General features: G+C 39.8%; 1 protein-coding gene across 1 annotated transcript in view; it reads right to left on the bottom strand.

The window, feature by feature from the left end:
• LOC126094455 (dmX-like protein 2) overlaps positions 1-23,759 on the bottom strand; it is a 355,200-nt gene that overhangs the window by 265,591 nt on the left and 65,850 nt on the right. Inside the window, exon 11 of the mRNA XM_049908834.1 lies at positions 8,344-8,502. Within this exon, the coding sequence (XP_049764791.1) occupies positions 8,344-8,502 (159 nt within the window). The remainder of the gene's footprint in view (positions 1-8,343; positions 8,503-23,759) is intronic.

The following is a 23,759-nucleotide window of genomic DNA, read 5'->3' as shown; positions in this document are numbered from 1 at the left end:
AGATTGTTTCACTGATGTTTGAAATTAAAAATGATAACTATTTTCTGCAAAATTTTCCATTAATGTAAAATAAATAGTATACTTCACATGAGAAACAATTTTGTTTACAGACTGCCGAAAGCACAGTGACTTCGGCTCTCCCCTTGTGGATTTAAAAGGTTGTGAACCTAAGGCATACTAAAAACATGATATATTGACAAAAAATTATTCTATACCTGAAGAAAAAAGAACTAAAAAGAATAATAATAAGACAATGTTGTTGTCATCTTCACTCTGAAGAATGGTTTGCTGCAGCTCCCCATGCTATGCAATCAAGTGCAAACCTCTTCAGCTCCGAATTGCTACTGTAACCTACATTCATTTGAATCTGCTTACAGTATTCATACTTTGGTCTAATTTAAAAATTTAAAATGCTGTCATAGTCTACTCATCAAGAGGTATAATCTTATGTTAAAAGTTAAATACAGTAAGACAAGTATTACAGTTAGAAACAGTGTATATGTCTTCAAGTAGAGTAACTCACTGCACACAAATATGGAGAGTATATTCAACCAGTAACTGAGAATAAGAACACTTAGTGACTTGCAACAAACTGCCAACAATATTTCAAATATTTTACAAACATTTAAATGCTTAATGCCAAATATTTAACACATTACTTCATTTTTAAAGGAGTCAGAAGTTTGAAGCTATTTTATACATGGAAGTTCATATCTTTAAAGACTCTGGGTTTATTGGACTTTCAGAAAATACTTCTTACCGCTTAAAAAGATATTATATGTTAAAAAAATCTCTCTTTTCAGAAATAGTTTTTGTTGCTATCATCAGCTATTTTGCTGCCCAAATAGCAAAACTCATCTACTGTTTCAGTGTCTATTTCCTAATTAATTTCCTGAGCAATGCCTGATTTACTTCAGCAACATTCCACTACTCTTGTTTTACTTTTGTTGAGGTTCATCTTATAATCTCTTTTCAAGATGCTGTCCATTCCATTTAACTATCTTCCAAGTCTTTTGCTGTCCTCGACAGAATTGCAATGTCATCAGAAAACTTCAAAGTCTTTAGTTTTTATTTCTTCTCCCTGAACTTTAATTCCTACTCCAAATTTTTCTTTGGTTTCCTTTGCTGCTTGCTCAGTGTGTTGATAGAACATCGGGGATAGGCTGCAACCCTGTCCCACTACCTTCTCCACCACTGTTTCCCTTATCATGCTTATAACTAATATCTGCTTTCTGTACAATTTGTAAATAGCCATTCACTTCCTGCGTTTTATCCCTGCAGCCTTCAGAATTTCAGAGTATTCCATTTAACATTGTCCAAAGCTTTCTTTAAGTCCGCAAATGTTATAAACATAGGTTTGCCATTCCTTAATCTACTTTCAAAGACAGGTTCCTTTATTTCTCTTGAATCCAAACTGAGCTTCCCCGATGTTGGTTCTACCAGATATTCCAGACTTTAAGAATTTGTTTAGCATTTTGAAATGATAATTTAATAAATTAATAGTTCAGTAACACTCACATGTCAGCACCCGCCTTCCTTGGAACTGAAATTATTAAATCCCTCTTGAAGTCTGGGGATGTTTCACCTGTCTCATACATTTTGCCCACCAAGTGAAATAGTTTTGTCTAAATAACTCTTCCACTCCAGAGGCCTTGTTTTCACTTAGGTCTTCCAGTGCTCTCTCAAATTCTTCTTGCAATATCATATCTCCCACCTCAATTTCATTTATTTCCTCTTCCATTTCTCTAACGTTGCATTCAAGTCCATTTCCCTTGTATAACCCTTCTATATACTCCTTTAATCTTTATGCTTTCTCTTCTTTGCTAAGTACTGGCTTATAATCCGAGCTCTTGACATTCAAACAGATGCTCCATTTTTTCCAAATATCCCTTCAACGGCATCAATTTTTCCCCTAGTTATACATAGGTCAATAACGAGAGAGCTGCACTCCCAGAGACACCTGCATCAGCGCGGGCAGAGCCAAGAAGCTGAGAGCAACTGACTTCTATCTAATAGTTTGTTCTGGAAAGACTACATGGCAATATGAACAGTCAAGGCGCAAGCATAGCCACAGCAATGTACCTAGCTGAGTATATTATGTTATGGTACAGTGTTGTGTAGCTGAAATGGTTAGTCAAAGCAATGCGGTAAAGTGGTGTTCTATTTTATAGTTCAACTCTACTTGGGAGTGTGATTACTTGCTCACTGACAGCAAAGGAGGAGCACAATGTTTGGTATTTGGTAAAATATTAGGCATAAACAAGTACAATTTAGGATGTCACTACAGAACACACCACTTAAACCAGTATGGAAGTGTAGAAGGTGAAATACGACTTAATCTTCTCAATAATCTACACGAGGAAGGACCTAAAGCAGAGGTATGTATTATACTGTTGTACCTACATATGATATAACTTAATTATGGTGCCTAATAAACCAAATTTTCCTTTGAAATAACAAATCTGTTGATTTCTTACACTCAAATGTGATGCCTCCTCTTCTGATGCAGCTGTTTGTGCTAATTACAGAATAGCTTTGCTGGCCACCCGTTCTTCCCAACCATTTTGTGCCAGCAAATTTGTGAAGCAGAGTTTGGTAGTCACAGCAGATGAGCTGCGTTTACAATTATCATGGTCTTTCGCAAGTGTCGCAGCATACTATAACTCATGTTGAATGTTTGTCAGGTGATACTGTGGGACAATTGATGGATATCATTTCGAATGTCTTGCTGTTTCCTATTGCATTAGATGAGAGTACCAACTTATCGGACACAGCCCAGCTGACAATATTTATTAGAGGTGTTGATAGAAACATACAGGAGGAACTCCTTGATTTACGTCTTCTCAAAGACACCACAACAGGTGATGAGCTACTGCAGTTCATCGGAAATGTGTTTATCATGTTTGGTCTACCACAGGAAAAGCTCATTTCAGTTGCCACTTATGAAGCTCCCTGCATGGTTGGATGTAAAGCAGGGCTTATAGGTTGTCTGAGAAGCGAACTACTGCAACATGAAGTGAGGTTTGTACCTGTGCATTGCTTGATACATTAAGAACACCTGTGCACAAAAAACAACACAATGGCAAATGTAATGACCATAGTAGTGAGAACATTTAATTTTATTAAGAGTCACAGCCAGTGCCTGAGGCAATTTAAAGCTCTCCTGAAGGATACTGAGTGAGAATTTGGTGATATTGCATACTTTTGTGAAGTTTGTTGGCTCAGAAGGGGTAATATGTTTAATCACTTTCTTGATTTGTTGGACAAAATAAATTTTATTCATGGAAACAAAAGGGTGTTCCAGTCATAAATTCATTGATCTTAAATGTATTAATGAGTTAGCATCTCTCACTGACATCACATTCCAAACGAATAAACTTAATCTTAAATTGCTGGGAAACTACTAAGTTATTACTCATTTTGTAGACTGTATTACCGATTTCACACAAATGTTGGAGCTTTGGCAGCATCATATACTGAAATGTGAGTAAGCCTATTTTTCCCAAATCGTCAGTGTGGAAATCTACACTCCTGGAAATTGAAATAAGAACACCGTGAATTCATTATCCCAGGAAGGGGAAACTTTATTGACACATTCCTGGGGTCAGATACATCACATGATCACACTGACAGAACCACAGGCACATAGACACAGGCAACAGAGCATGCACAATGTAGGCACTAGTACAGTGTATATCCACCTTTCGCAGCAATGCAGGCTGCTATTCTCCCATGGAGACGATCGTAGAGATGCTGGATGTAGTCCTGTGGAACAGCTTGCCATGCCATTTCCACCTGGCGCCTCAGTTGGACCAGCGTTCGTGCTGGACGTGCAGACCGCGTGAGACGACGCTTCATCCAGTCCCAAACATGCTCAATGGGGGACAGATCCGGAGATCTTGCTGGCCAGGGTAGTTGACTTACACCTTCTAGAGCACGTTGGGTGGCACGGGATACATGCGGATGTGCATTGTCCTGTTGGAACAGCAAGTTCCCTTGCCGGTCTAGGAATGGTAGAACGATGGGTTCGATGACGGTTTGGATGTACCGTGCACTATTCAGTGTCCCCTCGACGATCACCAGTGGTGTACGGCCAGTGTAGGAGATTGCTCCCCACACCATGATGCCGGGTGTTGGCCCTGTGTGCCTCGGTCGTATGCAGTCCTGATTGTGGCGCTCACCTGCACGGCGCCAAACACGCATACGACCATCATTGGCACCAAGGCAGAAGCGACTCTCATCGCTGAAGACGACACGTCTCCATTCGTCCCTCCATTCACGCCTGTCACGACACCACTGGAGGCGGGCTGCACGATGTTGGGGCGTGAGCGGAAGACGGCCTAACGGTGTGCGGGACCGTAGCCCAGCTTCATGGAGACGGTTGCGAATGGTCCTCGCCGATACCCCAGGAGCAACAGTGTCCCTAATTTGCTGAGAAGTGGCGGTGCGGTCCCCTACAGCACTGCGTAGGATCCTACGGTCTTGGCGTGCATCCGTGCGTCGCTGCGGTCCGGTCCCAGGTCGACGGGCACGTGCACCTTCCGCCGACCACTGGCGACAACATCGATGTACTGTGGAGACCTCACGCCCCACGTGTTGAGCAATTCGGCGGTACGTCCACCCGGCCTCCCGCATGCCCACTATACGCCCTCGCTCAAAGTCCGTCAACTGCACATACGGTTCACGTCCACGCTGTCGCGGCATGCTACCAGTGTTAAAGACTGCGATGGAGCTCCGTATGCCACGGCAAACTGGCTGACACTGACGGCGGCGGTGCACAAATGCTGCACAGCTAGCGCCATTCGACGGCCAACACCGCGGTTCCTGGTGTGTCCGCTGTGCCGTGCGTGTGATCATTGCTTGTACAGCCCTCTCGCAGTGTCCGGAGCAAGTATGGTGGGTCTGACACACCGGTGTCAATGTGTTCTTTTTTCCATTTCCAGGAGTGTAGTTTAATTCAAGATCAGTTGCAGTTGAGTCTTGTGAAGGAGTTTACCATCTGATTTAGAGATCTGGATGATTTATCGATGGATCGGAAAGTGTTTGCTGCATCCTTTTCAACTACCACAATAACAGATGATGTTTCATCTGCTCTACAGTGTGAATTGCTCACAATTCAATGTGATAGTGAACTGAAGGCTAAATATGAATCACAAACAAGCCTACCACATTTTTATGAACATTTTGTGCAAATCGATTTCCCAAATGTGCACAAAATAGCTGTCAAACTACTATCAATGTCCGGCTCAACATATCTGCATGAATACCTGTTCTCTCTAATGAAGATAAATAAGTATCCATGAAGAGCCACTCTAAATGACACAGATCTCACTGCAGTTCCGCGAATTGCAAGTGCAAGATCAATCACGCCAAATATAACACGTCTTTTTTAGTGAAAAGAGATACACATCTGCTGAATGACATTTAATATATATAAGAACACATAGGCCTATGTTTTATTTATGGTGAATTATATTTATTCATTTATTTATTTCTGTGCTTAACCTAGAGTTAGCTTGTCATTCATTGGTTATGCTTTATTCTAAATAAGCTTTTATATTGGCCTACTGTATTTTCATGACTATAGGTAGCAGTCAAAGGAATTATCAGATGTCAAGATAATTACTTTTGCTTCCTATGCACAATCTAATGAAAGGAATATAATTAAACATATTTATTTAGCACTACAATCTAATGCACTGAATAGAATGAGACATCAGAAAGCATAATGTCACAAGTTTACATCTGGTTTGATATGCGTCCCTCCTCCAGTTCTTACAGCAAGCTGTGTAAGCAGCTACAATGTTAACTTCTGCCAGAGTACAAACTCCGCTCTTTTTCCTGCCTGAGCTGGAGTGCTGCTCATTGAGCTGATTTGTGCTCATCTCTGCTCTACATTGTTACTTTTCTTACCTTGCCATTGTCATTTTGCACTTCTTGTCAATCTCATTTTTGAGACTTACGTAACCCCTTTTGCCAATTTCATTTGATGCATTTTTATAATTTCTCTTACCATCAGTTAAGTACAATAACTCATGCATTATACAATTTTTACTGAGTGTCTTTTTGCTTTTTTGATCCTCTGCTGCCTTCCCTATTTCATCTCTCAAGGCTACCCATCACTGTTCTGTTGTGTTGTTTACTCCTGTTTCAGTCAATCTTTGCCTAATCCTCCCTTTATAATTCTCAGTAACCCCTGGTTCTTTTAGATTCCATCCCCTCAATTCTGTACTTTTCAGCATTTCTTCAGTTTTTATCTGAATTTCATAACCAACAGATTATGGTCAGGGTCCATTTCTGTCCCTGAAAATGTTCGAAATCTCTGTCTTACCATCATGTAATCCTTTTGAAACTTTCCTGTGTCTCCCGGTTTCTTCCATGTACACAATTTACTTTCAAGGTTTTTACACCAATAGCAATGAGTGAGTTGTTCTCTGTGCAAAATTCTACCAGGTGGCTTCCTCTTTCATTTCTTTTCCCTGATCCACGTTCTCTTGCTATTCTGCCTTCTTTTACCTAATATTAAATTCCACTCTCCCATCTTCCTTGACTAACTGAATAATTACTTTTATCTCATCACACACTCTTTCAATCTTTTCCTCATCTGTAGAGCTAGTTGTCATATAAACTTTTACTATCGTTGTGGGTGTTAGCTTCAGGTCTGTCTTGGCTACAATAATGTGATCAATATGGTGTTCCCAGTAGCTTACGTGTATTCCTATTTTCTTATTCATTAATAGACTCACTGCTACATTATCCCCATTTAATTTTGTATTTACAGACCTGCAGTCACTTGACCAGAAGTTCTGTTCTCCCTGCCACCACACTTTGCTAATACCCACTGTAACTTCAACCCATCCATTTCCCTGTTTAAATTCTCTAGTCCACCTACCCACTTAAGGGATCTAACATTCCACACTGCCCTGGTGAATGCTTGTTTTGCTTCCTTTTGATGACAATCTCCTGAGTAGTCCCTATCTAGAGACCCAAAGGGGGGACTGTTTTACCTCTGGAATATTTATCCATGACCATACTATCATTACTTAATAGTACACCAGAGCTGGGGAAATCTCTCTCTCTCTCTCTCTCTCTCTCTCTCTCTCTCACACACACACACACACACACACACACACACACACACACACACACACACACAGATGCATGCACACAAGTCTACATTGCACTGCCACAATACACTATATGAGCACTGCATTTCAACTGGGGTGAGGGGTTGTGTCAGATGTAGTTGATGAGAGATGAGAGGAGAAAAATGTGGAGTTGGAGGTAGGGGTGGAGGGAGGGGTGACTGATGATTAGGAGTAAGAGGCACCAAGAGCAAAGATTGGGATGTGGCAGCGGTGAACATAGCCTGTCACAGGCAAGGGGAGTTGCAGGCAGCACAGCAAGTGGAAGACAGGACTGGGAAGGAGGAGAAAGAGGAGCACTATGGAGAGGGGAGTTTAAGTGAACAACTTTTGCTCTTTTTCTGGCATTTGTGCAACATGCAAAAACACATACACAAATGACAATATGGTTCTGCAAATATTAAGAAATGGGAGACGGGAGAGTGCCTGATCTTGACAACTGTCGAGCGATGTGTTAAATTTTTGTAAAAATAAAACCTAGGCAGTAGTGTAAGAGAGAGATTTCTCAGATTTTTCTATAAAGTCAGCCAAGAAGAATGAAGGCAAAAATGACTGGAAAAAAAGGAAGGAGTGAGACCAGGGGATAGGGAATGGGGTAATGTAGAGGAAAGGGGTGATGATGGTTAGGGGATATATCACAGCTCTAGGACATGGAGATGGTGGGGGCAAAGAATGTGCTGAAGGGATCACTTTGCACCACAACATTTCTGAGGAAATGGGGGGGGGGGGGAGGGGGGGGAGGGAGGATGTGGTAACTCATCAAATGGCATGTGTGTTTTAAGAAGTTGTTGAAGTGCATTCACACATGACCTTACTTTTGATTAGACAGGAAATACTTGCAACAGGACTTCATTAGGGTGCATGCATGGTCAGGTCTTGCACTTGGAGTGTTCACATGAGAGTGAACCTTAGGTTGCGAGTAATGAAAATGAGTCGCGTAAGTGGCACAGGAATGGCCTAAGATATTGTGTATGATGAGAAAATACAGAAATTGTGACATGAGGTACAGCAACAACTATTTCTGTGGAAGATATCTTGTTAGTCTATTGTTAAGTCAGCTGCCAATAAAGCATTTTACTATTAGGAGTTACCATGATGTTCTATTAATTTTACCTGAAATATATCACATCTGTCATGATAAATCTACAAAACTGAATTTTGTGCTAAACTTTACTGCTTGGAATAAGTAAAACAATACCAGATAAGAAAGCTGCCATCAATTGGATGTATAGAGTATAGCAGATCTGGATTGTGATGCCAATCTCTTAGTAAACATTCAATAGTAGTATCCAGGGGATCTGAAAGGTTTCCTGCAGGTCCAGAATCTGTAGCTAACGAGTTAATTGATGTTGTTGCACTGCAAATAAAAATAGAAATAAGTATTAAATAATGATAAATTACAGTGATTATTTTGTACATATAGTTTCATGAGAGAAAAGAATATTCCAACTACTACAATGGAAATTAACAGCAGATGAAAGAGCCACATCAGCTTCCAATTATGCCCATATAAATTAAGGAAACGATGAAATATAAAAAAGGCAAATCAACAATAAGAGACCCACAACATAATTTTGCTGAGCAAATCGTTAAGTGTAAACATGTGTTACTGCATTTTGCATCATTACATTTTTTATGAATGCATTATCTCTTTATCTTTAGTTAACCTCTTAACTCACTTTTAATATTCTATTTTGTATCAGTGGAGAGGTTGGTGGTAGATTAAGTTCATTGCAATTATAAGAAACATAATTAATTAAAACTCAGCAGATTATGTCACCAGTCACTTCATTTATGTTCCAATGGCACATTTTGCAATATTATAACAATAGGGAAGGGGAAAATATTTTTAGTTAATCGTCAGTATTACTTTTTATCAGTTTTTGTGATATTTTCTAACAGCTTAATTTTCATTTTTGTTGAAAAGAAAATTTACCTAAGATTTTAGACGTGGCTTCTCTTCAGCAACTATGCATGCAAGGGCTTCAATGGATTAATGTAGAAGCCAACCAGTTGCAAAATATAGGTTTATTAAATCTTGACCAAGATTCTGATACTTTTAAAACTGTCATCTTCAGAAGGTTTTGTACCTATTAACAAATATTAAGACACTGTGTGCAGAACAGGGAACAAGAAATGTTTACAAATAATTTTAGTGAAGCACTGTTGTTGTGGTCTTCAGTCCTAAGACAGGTTTGATGCAGCTCTTCATGCTAGTTTATCCCGCACAAGCCTTTTCATCTCCGAGTAACTTCTGCAACCTACATCCTTCTCAATCTGCTTACTATATTCATCTCTTGGCCTCCATTTACAGTTTTTACCCACCACACTTTCCTCCAGTACTGAACTGATGATCACTTGATTTCTCAGAATGTGTTCTAGCACCTGATCCCTTTTTCTACTCAGGTTGTGCCCAACACTATTCAGCACCTCCTCATTAGTTACGTGATCTATCCATCTAATCTTGAGCATTCTTCTGTAGCACCACATTTCAAAGGCTTCTATTCACTTCTTGTCTAACTTTTTACTGTCCATGTTTCACTTCCATCCATGGATTCACTCCAAGGAAATACTTTCAGAAAAGACTTCCTGATACTTAAATCTATACTCGATGTTAACAAATTTCTCTTCCTCAGAAACTCTTTTCTTGCCTTTGCCAGTCTACATTTCATATCCTCCCTACTTCGACCATCATCAGTTATTTTGCTTCCCAAATAGCAAAACTCATCTGCTACTTTAAGTTTCCTAATCTAATTCCCTCAGCATCACCTGATTTAATTTGACTATATTCCATTACCCTCATTTTGCTTTTGTTGATGTTTGTCTTACATCCTCTTTTCAAGACACTGTCCATTGCATTCAACTGCTCTTCCAAGTACTTTGCTCTCTCTGACAGAATTACAATGTCATCGGCGAACCTGTAAGTTTTTACTTCTTCTCCATGGATTTTAATTCCTACTCCAAATTTTTATTTGTTTCCTTTACTGCTTGCTCAATATACAGATTGAATAACATCAGGGAGAGGCTACAATACTGTCTCACTCCCTTCTCAACTGCTGCTTCCTTTTCGTGCCCATCGACTGTTACAATTGCCATCTGGTTTCTGTACAAATTGTGAATAGCCTTTTGCTCCTGAATTTTACCCCTGCCACCTTTAGAATTTGAAAAAGAGCATTCCAGTCAACATTGTCAAAAGCTTTTCTGTACAAATTGTGAATAGCCTTTTGCTCCTGAATTGTACCCCTGCCACCTTTAGAATTTGAAAAAGAGCATTCCAGTCAACATTGTCAAAAGCTTTGTCTAAGTCTACAAATGCTGTAAACATTGGTTTGCCTTTCCTTAACCTGTCTTGTACGATAAGTACTGCCTCGTGTTTTCCTACATTTCTCCTGAATCCAAACTGGTCTTCTCTGAGATCAGCTTCTGCCAGCGTTGTGTTAGTATTTTGCAACCGTGACTTATTAAACTGATATTTCAGTAATTTCCACATCTGTCAGCACCTGCTTTCTTTGGAATTGGAATTATTATATTCTTATTGAAGTCTGAGGATATTTCATCTGCCTCATACATCTTGCTCACCAGATGGAAGAGTTGTGTCAATGGCTGGCTCTCCCAAGGCTATCAGTAGCTCTAACGGAATGATTGTACTCCCAAGGACTTGTTTTGATGTAGGTTTTTCAGTGCTTTGTCAAATTCTTCATGCAGTATCCTATATCCCTTCCCATCTTCATCTACATCCTCTTCATTTTCCATAATACTGCCCCCCAGCAAATCTCCCTTGTACAGACTCTCTATATACTCCTTCCACCTTTCTGCTTTCCCTTCTTTGCTTAGGATTGGTTTTCCATCTGAGCTCTTGATGTTCATACAGGTGGTTCTCTTTTCTCCAAATGTCTCTCTAATTTTCCTGTAGGCAGCATCTATCTTACTCCCTAGTGATGTATGCTTCTACATTCTTACATTTGTCCTCTATTGAAGTATACTCACATTGACTATCTAGCACATGCGCATGTTATCCACTTAATCACCATTCAAATGTAGAATCTCTCTATTGTATGGCTTTGTCTTAAAACTTTTTAAAATACCACACATTTGACAAAGGATCCAACAACACACAGTGTGTTGCTTCAAAGATTTGTATATGACATTTAAATATAAAATGTGGCATCGGAACATACAAAGGATAAGTATACCATATACAGAGCTAGTGACATGTGCCAACTGGATGAAGAGTAGAGGCACTAGCCTTAAGTCACCTGTAGTAGGCAGCGCTTCTACGGATCGTGTATGCACGTAGCTGCAATGAGCAGCATGTGCGTTTAAACAAGTATATATTCATTATTAGAATTAACATATTAACTAAAAAGCAGAAAAAAAGGGAGCCAGGATGGATCGTGTATGCACGTAGCTGCAATGAGCAGCATGTGCGTTTAAACAAGTACATATTCGTTATTACAATTAACATATTAACTAAAAAGCAGAAAAAAAGGGAGCCAGGAGGAGGATAGAAAAGCGTGCTATTGAAATAGTATGGCTTAAAGAGAGTGCGCACACTCAGGTAAACATAAATTCTTTACATTATGTATAAAAATACACAACAAGCACTTGTGCGTGAATACAGAACTGTAACAAGTATGAGTGTCAAAGCAGAAACACTTCAAGGAAATACGAGGGTTGTTTGAAAAGTTCTGGGAATCATAACGAGAGGTCAGTGTTAGTGCAATGAGTTGTTCACAATATTCATTGGACTGTTGCCTGGAAACATGTGCCCCATCAGTGCTCTTGGAAGAGCTGTGGCAGTGATGTGGCTCTGTTGTTGTTCCTGCATAGTTATTTGTGAACGTGGAGTGCACAAAGTGGTTGTGGAGGATTGTTGATTGAAAATGTGTGAAATTGCTGTCACTTGCCAGATGTCATCTGAAAGGGTATATCACATTTTAATTGAAGAATTAGAAATGAAAAAATTATCTGCAAGATGAGTGCCACGACTCTTGACACTGGATAAAAAACGTGAGAGAATGGAGGTAACAGAACAATGTTTGGCCAGTTTTATGAGAAACGAACAAGATTTTTTGCGCTGGTTTGTGACCACAGTTGAAACTTGGGTGCACTACTATATCCCAGAGACAAAACAACAGTCAAAGCAGTAGAAACTGCTGATTCTTCACCACCAAAGAAAGCAAAGACAATTCCTTCGGCAGGGAAAGGTCGTGACATCAGTGTTCTGGGATGTGAAGGGGATTCTGTTTGTAGATTATCTCCCCACTGGGCAAACGATTACTGGAGAATACTATGCTAGCCTTCTGGACAAATTGCAAGAAAAGATACACGAAAAAAAGGTCAGGTTTAACAACGAAGAAAGTCATCCCCCATCAAGACTATGTGCGCCTGCACACATGTGCCGTTGCCATGGCAAAATTACACGAATTATGAATTGTTGCCACACCCGCCTTATTCACCTGATATGGCTCCATCAGACTTCCATCTCTTCCCGAAACTGAAAAATTTTCTTGGTGGATGAACATTCACTCCAAATGAAGAATTGATAGCCGGAGCAGACAACCATTTTGCAGGCCTGAAGACAATTTATTTTTGAGGGGGGATCAAGGCACTGGAACATTGTTCGACCAAGTGCATTAATCTACAAGGAGACTACACTGAAAAATAATTAAAGTTTCAGTGATGTAAGTACTTTTGTCCTATTTCGTTCAGAGAACTATTCAAACCATACTCATTCTGTCAATGTATAAGAGGCCCAACACTCGACATATTAAGTTGACCTTTGACATGAAGGAATACTGTAAAAGGACATACCGTGGTTGAGAAACTGCAAATTTTAAAAGCCAAATGCAAATTGGGAAAAGAGAGGGGGGGGGGTGGGGGGGGGGGGGGGGGGGGGGGGGGGGGGGATAGTGTAGATACTTGTGACGCATCATGCTAAGGGAAATGGTTCCACTGATAAAGTATGCTATATGAACAAATATGCTAGAAGGGGGGGGGGGGGGGGGGGCAAAAATACAAAATACAAAATCTTCTGATGAAGACAGTTTTAAAACTGTCAAAACCTTGGTCAAGATTTAATAAACCAGTATTTTGCGACTGGTTGGCTATTATTTCCAATACATTGAAAAACATATACCTGTAATTTACATTACTTCTATAAGACATTATATCTCATATTTATGATATGAATATAATAGAGGGAAACGTTCCACGTGGGAAAAATACATCTAAAAAGAAAGATGATGAGACTCACCAAACAAAAGCGCTGGCAGGTCGACAGACACACAGACAAACACAAACATACACACAAAATCCAGCCCTCGCAACCAATGGCCGCCCCGTCAGGAAAGAGGGAAGGAGAGGGAATTCCCTCTTTCCTGACGGGGCGGCCATTGGTTGCGAGGGCTGGATTTTGTGTGTATGTTTGTGTTTGTCTGTGTGTCTGTCGACCTGCCAGCGCTTTTGTTTGGTGAGTCTCATCATCTTTCTTTTTAGATATATCTCATATTTATATTGTCTTAAAATATAATGTGAAGAATAAGTGTATTTTCTTTTTCAACAGAAAAAAAGATACATCTACATTACATAGAGCATTGTCAATCAACAGATCATCACATGTATGGCATCATCATCAATGTCAAAATATTTTCTCCAAAACTGTATGATGTGTTTGACATTAATAGCATGAACACCACCATTTAAATTACAGGAAAGAATATTTGGGGTTAATATTTCATCAACTACAGACAAATTTAAGTTAATTTTTCAGCTCAGACACACATAATGTTAATAACATCAAAATCTGGTAACATTAAAACTGATGTGTTTTGAAAGGGCAAGCTTTCATCGCCACACATACAACACCATAAGAAACAGAATACCTTTCCGAATAAAAACTACACATCTGTTTATAGGTAATTCTGAAAACTAATTTCATTTAAAAATTAATTTGTCACTTTTATTATAAGAGGTATTTTGATTCTCATGATGGCAGGTGTTGAAAACAGAAACTTGCTCTTCCCTGATGCATCAGTTGTAATGTGATCAGATTTTATCGCGATTCACATTGATAAGTGTGGTTGTAATGAAGTAATCTCTTAAATTCTTAAATTAGAACTAGTCTCACTTCATTATTGGTTAAGAATAAAATGTGAACTGACTGTAACACTTCTGTATCAACTGTGATTAGTAATTGCAGACACAGCATAGGTGACTTCCACTATTGCTTGAATGCTTTATTTTTTAAACAGTTACGTTTAGACCTGGTGCTACTGGAACTGAAAAATTATTTTTCAGCATTAGCAATTCAGTCACATACATAAAATGAATAGGTTTAATTTTTACATAATGGAGAAAGACTGACTTCATCTGGGTCACTTAATCTTTACTTGGATTTCAAATTTTGTTAAAGCTCATCTTCAGATCCACATCTAATTACTGCAATTCATTATAATTAGATACAGATCTAGCAAAAAACTACTAAGTCATGAAGACAGTCAGTCTCTTAAGAACAAACCTGGACTACATGAGATCTCTGGCAAAGAATGTGGATCAAACTCAATAGACAGAGAGCAGTCTGTACTGGAATATGAAAACTACTGAAAATTGATGATGTATCTACACATTTTCTGGAAACCAGACACAAATGTATGACAGTTATAGAAATTTTATGCATCAGTTGCAAATGACAGCAGTGTGTTGAAAAAAAAAAAAAAAAAAACAGAAAGGTTTTCTCAGATTATTTTTTAATTCCCAAATCCAATTTATGATGAAAAAGCAAGGAAACAATTTAACATGTACCGTATTTACTCGAATCTAAGCCACACCTGAAAAATGAGACTCGAAATCAAGGAAAAAAAATTTCCCGAATCTAAGTCGCACCTGAAATATGAGACTTGAAATTCAAGGGGAGAGAAAAGTTTTTGGCCGCACCTCCAAATCGAAACAAAGTTGGTCCATTGTAATATGAGACACAATTTAGGTCGAATGAATGACAATACAGCTACAGTAGTTTGGTTAGAGTCGTAAGCTTAGCAGTTAAGCTTTACTAGGTAGCCATTGCTATGCGTCAGGCACTCCGTCGGTATTTATACAGGTACCCTTCCTTTTTCATGTACTTCGTCTGGTTTGAAATGATTGCTTATTTTTCTTTGATCTGATAAGTGCCTTTCTCTTTGTTATAGGTGTTTACGTCACTCTAAGCTGAAAATGCATTACTGTACTGTGTCATGCATTGTTTGTCGCCTTCTGATAATGTGTGTTTACGACCTGTTGCCGCTCGCGGCGTGGCTTGCTTTTGTGCACGCTACCACCGCTTACAATTAAAAAACAAAAGAGAGGAATCGCCTCATTAGCGAAACAATGGCAAGAGACTGCTATTTGTTGTTACTTACACTGCTGTGTTCTTCGATAATGATCAACAAGAACCAAATAATAGATTGCGTATGATAGATGTTCTGAACGGGAGTTTAGTGAAAAATTTGCTCCATTTGAAAATCTTTGCAGACGCCTCTTTAGAACATTACATTCTGCACAGAAATTAGTCATCTTAGATTTAAAAATCTAGTCAATTGCCGTGCTTCATTTCTGGCTGTACCACTATTAGGCATAAGAATAATACGAATATAAACATGGCATGTTATGTATATTCTTCCGCGTTTGCTGTTGTCTCACTCTAGTTTTGTAGTTTATTAGGCAGACAGGATTTAATGAGATAGCAGCAAACATGAAACAATACATGGCAAAATGTTTATATTCGTATGTGATTCACAATACATAAAAGTTCCTATTAGCAACCATCTCTTCTCACAGGTAGAAAAAAATTCAGAACGTAGAGTTGGCCATATTGACAAACATCCCAAACAGTCTTGATAGTCAGATTTTCGTAGTACATTGAAATGCTGCTACATTAGAAGATGAACAATACAGAATTTGCATTTACTTCGTTGGATAATGTATGAAAATGCAGTGGTCGAAACTCGGGGCGGAGAAAAAAAGCTCATCTTCCACATTTCTTTTTAAATTTATTTACTGACGCAGAGGTTTAGGCGCCAGTATTTATCTTTGTGCCTGCAAAGAATGCCTGTGTAGCACTACATATATTCGACGGCAGAACTTAGTTGTGGTGGCACCTACCAACATTTTTCAGAACTTCCGCTTACTTTGCACTCGATTCTAAGCCGCAGGCGATTTTTTGGATTACAAAAACCGGAAAAAAAGTGTGGTTTAGATTCGAGTAAATACGGTATATGAGCATAGACTACTTAATGTTGCTCATTCATGTTTTGTAGATACCATCACAAGAGGGAGAAACTTCAGGAACACAGAAGGGGTCAAGGTGTACATTAAAAAAGGCATTGAAATCAGAAATTAATCTGTATACTGTATTAACAGCAAACTATCACTATACTACTTAATTCTAACAATGGATATGACAGCTAATTTTAATAGAGAAAAACTGGTGCTTAGAAAAAACTGATACTTCCTCAATTATACTACATAGATGGTGGTTATATGCTTTTTGTGGCTTCATATTACTTGATTACAATGACACGAGGGGCTATCCATATTGATTTATGCATATTTTTTCCCATCAGTCATGGTGCACCTTTGACTTATCATTAAAGCTACTAGTATGTAGTACTCTGATCTAGTCCTAGGCGACAAGACAACCACTAGAAGTGTAACAATTGCGCAGTAAAGCCCTTTTCCCAACTGCTGTCATTAAGTGAGCAGACAGTACAAACTGTGATCAATCATCAAGGACAGTACTGGCTGACACAGTTTCTGTAGAAGGATGCAGTAAACACTGTGGACATTCAGAAGCAATTGGTGGCAGTGTGTAGAGATTGTGTAATGTTATGAAAAGTGATCTTGCAGCACAACAATACTTGTCCCCACACGAGTTGGAAAACCACAGCTCCTATCACTGAAATGGGAGTCCAGATATTGCCACACCCAGCATATTTTCTTGACTTGCCACTTTAACTTAGGCAGGGACTGCTAGAAACACTTTTCTGGAGTTTCTCGCACTTGCTACAGGACAGATGGTCACAGTTACTGGAAGTCTGCAAAATGATGTCTGTGCAGAGATTTCCTCATAGTCCTGAACAACTGGTATTCAGAAGGGGCCAAGTCAGGAGAATACGGTGAGTGTGGCAGTACCTTGAACATCATTTCAGCAATGGGAGTTTTGGTTTTCCCAACTCTTATGCGGACAAGCACTGTTGTGTTGCAAGAGCACTTTTTGTGATGGTGTACACTATTCACATACGGTCACAAACTACCTGTGGATACACACAGTGTCTACATTCTCCTTCTACAGAAACCACATCATCCATCACTCCGTGTTGTCTGCTGATGTAGTGACAGCAGTTAGGAAAATGGGCTGTACTGTGCAGGGTTACATGTCTATTGAGTGTCCTGGCACCTATGGTTAGACCAAAGTACTACACATTTGCAACTGTAATGGTTAATCAAATAGTGCACTATGAATCATGGGAAAAAATAAAGTGTAAATCAACATGGAATGTCCCTCATCTTTTTCAAATAAGACTAGTCCTATTACTACTTACGTAGCATTACAATGAACATTGCTACTTGACATGTAGCAAATGGAACGTTTCAATTCTTCAATCTAGTTATTCAGTTAATTTATAAAATTAGTAGATAATGAGGTATATTTTAAATTTTCTTTTGAATTGGGTGAGGGTCCAGATTTTCTGCTTTATGTCAGATGGGAACATTTTCCACCAGAGTGCATAACTCCACTCTGTACTCTACACAAAGGTGCAAAACCTAAAAGAAAATTATTTTGAGTCTCGTATTGTGACTGAGTAAATCACAGTCCAGTTTAAATGGATTTTTGTTATCAATAACAAATACTATGAAGAGCACAGGTATTGGGAAAGGAGTGTAATAATATCAATAATGTTAAAAAGAGCTTCTAGTCTTCAGTGCTGTTGGCTCCAACCAAGATGGGCCACATCGCACTAATAGAGCCACATGCTGGTGCATAAGCATCTGGAGAAGCTGTTAGCTCACTGCTGCCATGCACCATCCTCTCCAAGTGCTGTGAGGGGATATGGCCATCACCTCTACTGAGACACTACCATGTAGTCTAATGAAAAGAAATAGAATAGTTTTGACTTTAGATGCTTCCTCCCTAAGCTATCAACAGCCTGCTCCTATGACCTTGCCACACTGCCATGACCCAACCCGCACTGAGGGGTTTAACACCAGACCACTTCATTACCTTTGAGGAAGAATTTTGTTGAAAAGCTGAAGAAATTAAGCCCTCTTTGCACATGTCTGTCCATTGTTCTACAACTATATCTACATCTAAACTCTCAAGCCACTTTACTGCAGCGCTCCAACTATTTTTTGACACTACTGAATAAATTTACAAGCTGCGATATAGTCGCAAATTGAACAGTGACCCAAATATAGAATAAATTTCCTTTATGTGAAGTAAAGGAAACTGAATAAATTAATGACACTGCTATGGCAAATACAAGAGGCCATGAAATGGGTCAAAACAGAGCTGACAAGACACAGTTACGTCAGAGACTGCATGATGATGTGACAAACTGCTACCATAACGTCAGGCAATTAGCGCACTGCTGGGAGGCTGAGGGTCCAGCGCCATAATAATGATGACACTACAGAAAGACAGAACCACTGTGGCAAGCCCTCACAAATACTCATCATTTTTAAATAGATACTTGTAGTCTGGCAGCTGCAACTTCTAGAATGGATCCACTTTGGTTTGCAAGTTAATGTGGATCTACAAACTAACACGACGAGACTTGGTCTCCACTAACTGCAAGCCTACAGGTGGCTCTATGTCCACTGTTGTGGACTCAGCACTATCCAGCCAACAGGCCACCTCTGAGCCTACTTCCAGTCATGGCCAGTCTCCTACATTGGAGGGTTACTGTTAAAGACCATGCCAGTTCAACTGCCCAGCCATCTTTGCCTATATGGTCATACTGTCACTGTCTGTGCCTGCCTGCAAGGATATGCACTACTGCTGGCAGCTTTGTACTGCATGTGGACAGGGCTGAGCGATTCAAAGTGGCGTATTGTCAAGCACTGATTAAGATCTATGGGGGAGCACCAGAGAAAGCTGTAGTGGTCAAGGTGCAGCTTTTTCACACGCCATTCAGGGTGGAACATTTATGAATGTGAATCTGTTGGAGGTGTGGCATGAGGGAAAGCAACAGTTCAATCACCCACCTGCTTAGGGTGAGCCATGCCCATTTCAGGTGCCGCCTGGCTGAGGTCTCAAAATATAACACCAAACAACATTGTCTCATTATATGGGCAGGTTATGGTCACACACTTTCAAACACAAAGAGTTCGGAAAGGAGCAGATCCTATCAGTTGCCAGTCTGGTTACATTGTAACCAAAACTGGGAGTCAATGATAGACACCACAGGTTGTCCTGGTATCTCCAAAGTGTATGTTTTTAAAACAGTTTACAAAGGGACATGGTCTTCTCAAACATTCAGTGTGATTGCACAATATCTCATCTAATGTTGGGGTACTGGCAATGCGTGTTAGTCACCTGAAATTTTGTATACTATTTGTTAAATGACACAAAGGACAGTCACCATCTTGCAATGCTTTCAAGAGAATTATTGTGTGTACTGTGAGCTCTACTCAAGCCAAATCACCAACTTAAGATTAAGTAATGCAGGGACACAGAGCATTAATCTGAATATTCCCTTTTTTAAAGTTTTAAGCAAAACATAAATGGCAGTGAAATGTGGAGAACACTTGTGTATTTAATTCAATAACAAAATTTAAACATGGTAATGGATGATTCAAGATAACTTAAGATTTATGAGAGATTAGACCTAGAGTAGAGCTTTGGGTGCCCCTAGCATTAAAATCAGGAGTTAAATGTGATACATGATGTAGGTTTTGTTTGAAAACAGTTGTTAAAATTGACCAATTCATTCACAGTTGTGTAAAATATTATCTTATTTCACGGCACTATGACAAAATAACATTGTGGGAGAAGCACAGACTCAGTCAGCCAATAGCAAGGTAGAGAGAAGAATGGAGAGTCGATGTGAAAGTTTAGCTGCGAACTGATGTGGGACATTATGCGAGCTTTGCTCCAGGTCTTTAAAGGGTGGAGATTTATCCATTTTAAATGGAACTGGGGCTCCTGGATTAGTCAACTTTTAGTCATGGACAGGAGAGTCAAGATGTTTCGTTTGAGAAAGAGCTGTCTCTCCTAGACTGTGCAAGTTTTCCATGTGGTTGCACTGTATGGGCTTTGAGCATTCAGTGGGTTCATCTTAGCTCAAAATACTTATGCCAATGAGATTATATGTATTGGGACGTGTGGCCAGACAAAAAACAGTTGGAACAGTTTTTTTTGAAAAACTGTAAGTGATACCATAAGTTTGTCTTATAATGGACTGCTGCTGAAGTGAATGAGATAGTTAGTACCATCGATAAATTGTTGTTATTAAATAAAAAAGAGCAAATCGAAAGAATCTCTTGCGTTGCCTAGTTTGATTTGTAAAATCCAACTAGAACACAGCTAGCAGGTCTGCTAGGGCATTATAAACCCGACGTCATCATAAAGGGAACTATTTTGCAGAATCTGATGAGCCAGAATTAACAAACAACCCAACCATACATTTTCATTCCCCGCCCTAGGAAGATTTGTAGTTTACAATAGGATGTCACAGGTTGCACAGCGTCTTCACTAAGTGCCCTCGAGGGCACTGCCACCACGGAATGTTGTTACGATTATTGGATGTGTTCACTAATAAAATGTATGTTTAATCAATGCGTTTTCTTGATGACACATCAGCCTACAACCAGACAACCACTTTGCACCCACTGCTATCTCACCCAGAGTGGTGAACAACTGGCTGCTGACACTACCAAATCAGTTCCACCATCCACTGTAGTGACTGCCCACCCCTCATCATCATACTGTGGTGAATAGTGGAGAGTTCTTTGGGGACCACTGTCACTTTCCCCCCTTTCCTGTTCTAGTTGTGAATGCTTTGCAGGCTGAACACTTGTTAGTCAGAATCCCTCTTGTTTTACCTTCATGATCTTTTCACAAGATACACATCGGAGAAAGTAATATGGTGGTTGGCTCTTCTAGGGCCATATGCTCTCATAATTTTAACAGTAAATCGTACTACGAGTTTGCAACTCCTCTCTCACAGTGTCTGCCACTGGTGTTGGCTGAGCATCTCTGTGATACTTTTGTGCTTACTATAAGCCTGTGATGAAGTGTGCTGCTCTTCTTTGGATCTCCTCTACTTCCTCTATCAATTCTGTATCATACAGATAACAGAATGATGAGCAATATTCAAGTACTGGCCGGAGTCTGGCACCTGCCTTATCTGTAACTAATTTTATGTGGTTTTTCCACTTTACATCACTCTGTATGCATACTCTTAGGATTTCATGGATTTGACTGCTTCCACTTAATAGTTCTGCAATAATGTAATCATAGAATAATAGGTGTTTTGGTCTACTTTTGCACAGTGTGTTACTGTTTGTCAGGATAGAAGTCAGGAGCGGAGGGCGTTGTAAAATGAAAATTAATTGAGTGGAATGGACCCAGTTTATTCTTGTAATGATGGTACAGTGGTGCCTACGTAGGGATGAGCAGCCCCAAGAGGGGTAGCCGTCTGCTCATCAGAGACGCAGAGGCTAGAGGAGCGACTACTCGGGGCCGAGGTCAGAAGCCAAGAGAGCGCGGAGCTGTTTCCAAGCCGCCCTCGCCGCTCCCGGCCGCGTCCCCACGTGATCACACGATTAGTCTCTGATTGGAGGGTTGATTCCACCAACACGCCTTGCTAGTAGCGTACCCCCGTCAGCACAACCAACCCGTGGGACTTGAGTCTGACCGAGGAGCACGTGGCAGGAATGTGCCGACCATGTTCTTCCGGCCAGCACCTTCCACCACAGTATGCCTAAGCCGGCTACGGCCGTACATTATGCATTGAAAATTTACTTAATAAAATTTTGTCGGCAATGATCCCTCTTGGGGGGGGTCTCCTCCCTGCACATTACATTTATTTTATGTTGAAGATCAACTGTCAATCCCTGCACCAATGTCAATTCTCTGCAGGTTTTCCTGTATTTCTCTACAATTTTCTAGCATTGGAGTGCTCTGTATCCAACCACATCATCCATGAAAACCTTTGTGGAATTTCTGACATTATCCACTCTGCCATTTACATAGGGCGTCCCTGGAGTAATGGTCAGTATTCAGGGGTAAGCATGGGCTTTAAAATGCATACCTTAATAGCTATGAGCAGTTGCTCATCTTTGCTATTAAAAAGTGCTCATAGCTCTTAAGATACACATTTTAGAGCCCAAGTTTACTCAACTTTTTGCTCTGAATGCTCATTCCTGTCACATCGCTGAATACTGAACATTCCTCTTGGGGCACGCTGTATGCATTGCGAAAAGTAATGCTCTTGTAACACATTCTTGAGGTAACCTCGAAATTGCTTTTCATCTGATGATTTCTATCCACTGAGAATGACATACTTTGTTCTGTTTGCTAGAAACTATTCAGTCCATTCATACAGCTGATATGGTATCCCATATGTTTGTATTTTGTTCAGTCAGTGGCAGTACAGAACTTTTATTGAACACCTATTGGAAGTTAACAAACAGGCATCAATCTAGAGCCCAGTAACTACTGCTTTCTGGGTCTTGTGGATGAACAGAGCGAGTTGGGTTTCATACAATCTTTGTTTTCAGAACCCATGTTGATCCTATAGAAGAGATTTCCAGTTGTCAGAAATGTCACAATATGCAACCATAAAAGATGTTCCAAAATTCTATAAAAGACTGGTATTCAAGATGTAATACCACAGTATTTTGCTTCTGTTCAACTGCCAACAGTGAAGCACAGAAGAGGTAGTGTTATGCAATGGTGCGTTTTTATGGTTTGGATGTGGTCCCCTTACTGCACTTAAGAAAACTCTAAATGAGGAAGGATAACAACACATTTTATAGCATTGTGTACTGCGTATAGTAGAGTAACAGTTCTGAGGTGATGACTGGTTATATCAGATGACAATGTACCCCATCATAAAGCAGCATCTGTGAAGCAATGATTTGTCAACAATAACATTCCTGAAATGGACCGGTCTGCCCTGAGTCCCAATCTAAACCCAGTGAAACACAATTGGGAAGCATTAGAATGCTGACTTCGCTCCAGAACCAAGCATCCAACATCGCCACCTCCTCTAGTTTCAGATCTTGAGGAAGAATGGACTGCCATTCATCTACAGACACCTCACTGAATGTGTCCACAGTGGAGTTCAACCTCATTTTACTTACACAAAACCAGTGAACTGAGATAGCCAATTTCGTTTTTTGTAGAGAAAATCAGAAAAAGCATTGCAAAAGCCAAAAATACTTTTAATGAATGAAAACAACTAGTAGCAAACAAGTAATTTAGTGTAGGAAAGAAAGAAACAATTTAAGATGTTCTTGTGACTCCTGTATTGCTATGCAAGCTAGATACTGTTGAAAACAAAGTTTTCACAAGCGATGGAAATGTAATTGTGGAGAAGGCTTATGAGGACCAGCTGGATTAATAGGGAATAC

Source organism: Schistocerca cancellata, chromosome 8 (assembly GCF_023864275.1).
Source record: "Schistocerca cancellata isolate TAMUIC-IGC-003103 chromosome 8, iqSchCanc2.1, whole genome shotgun sequence".
NCBI lineage: Eukaryota > Metazoa > Arthropoda > Insecta > Orthoptera > Acrididae > Schistocerca > Schistocerca cancellata.
The sequence above is the reverse complement of the archived record's forward strand: the minus strand, read 5'-3'. Positions and strand labels throughout refer to the sequence as shown.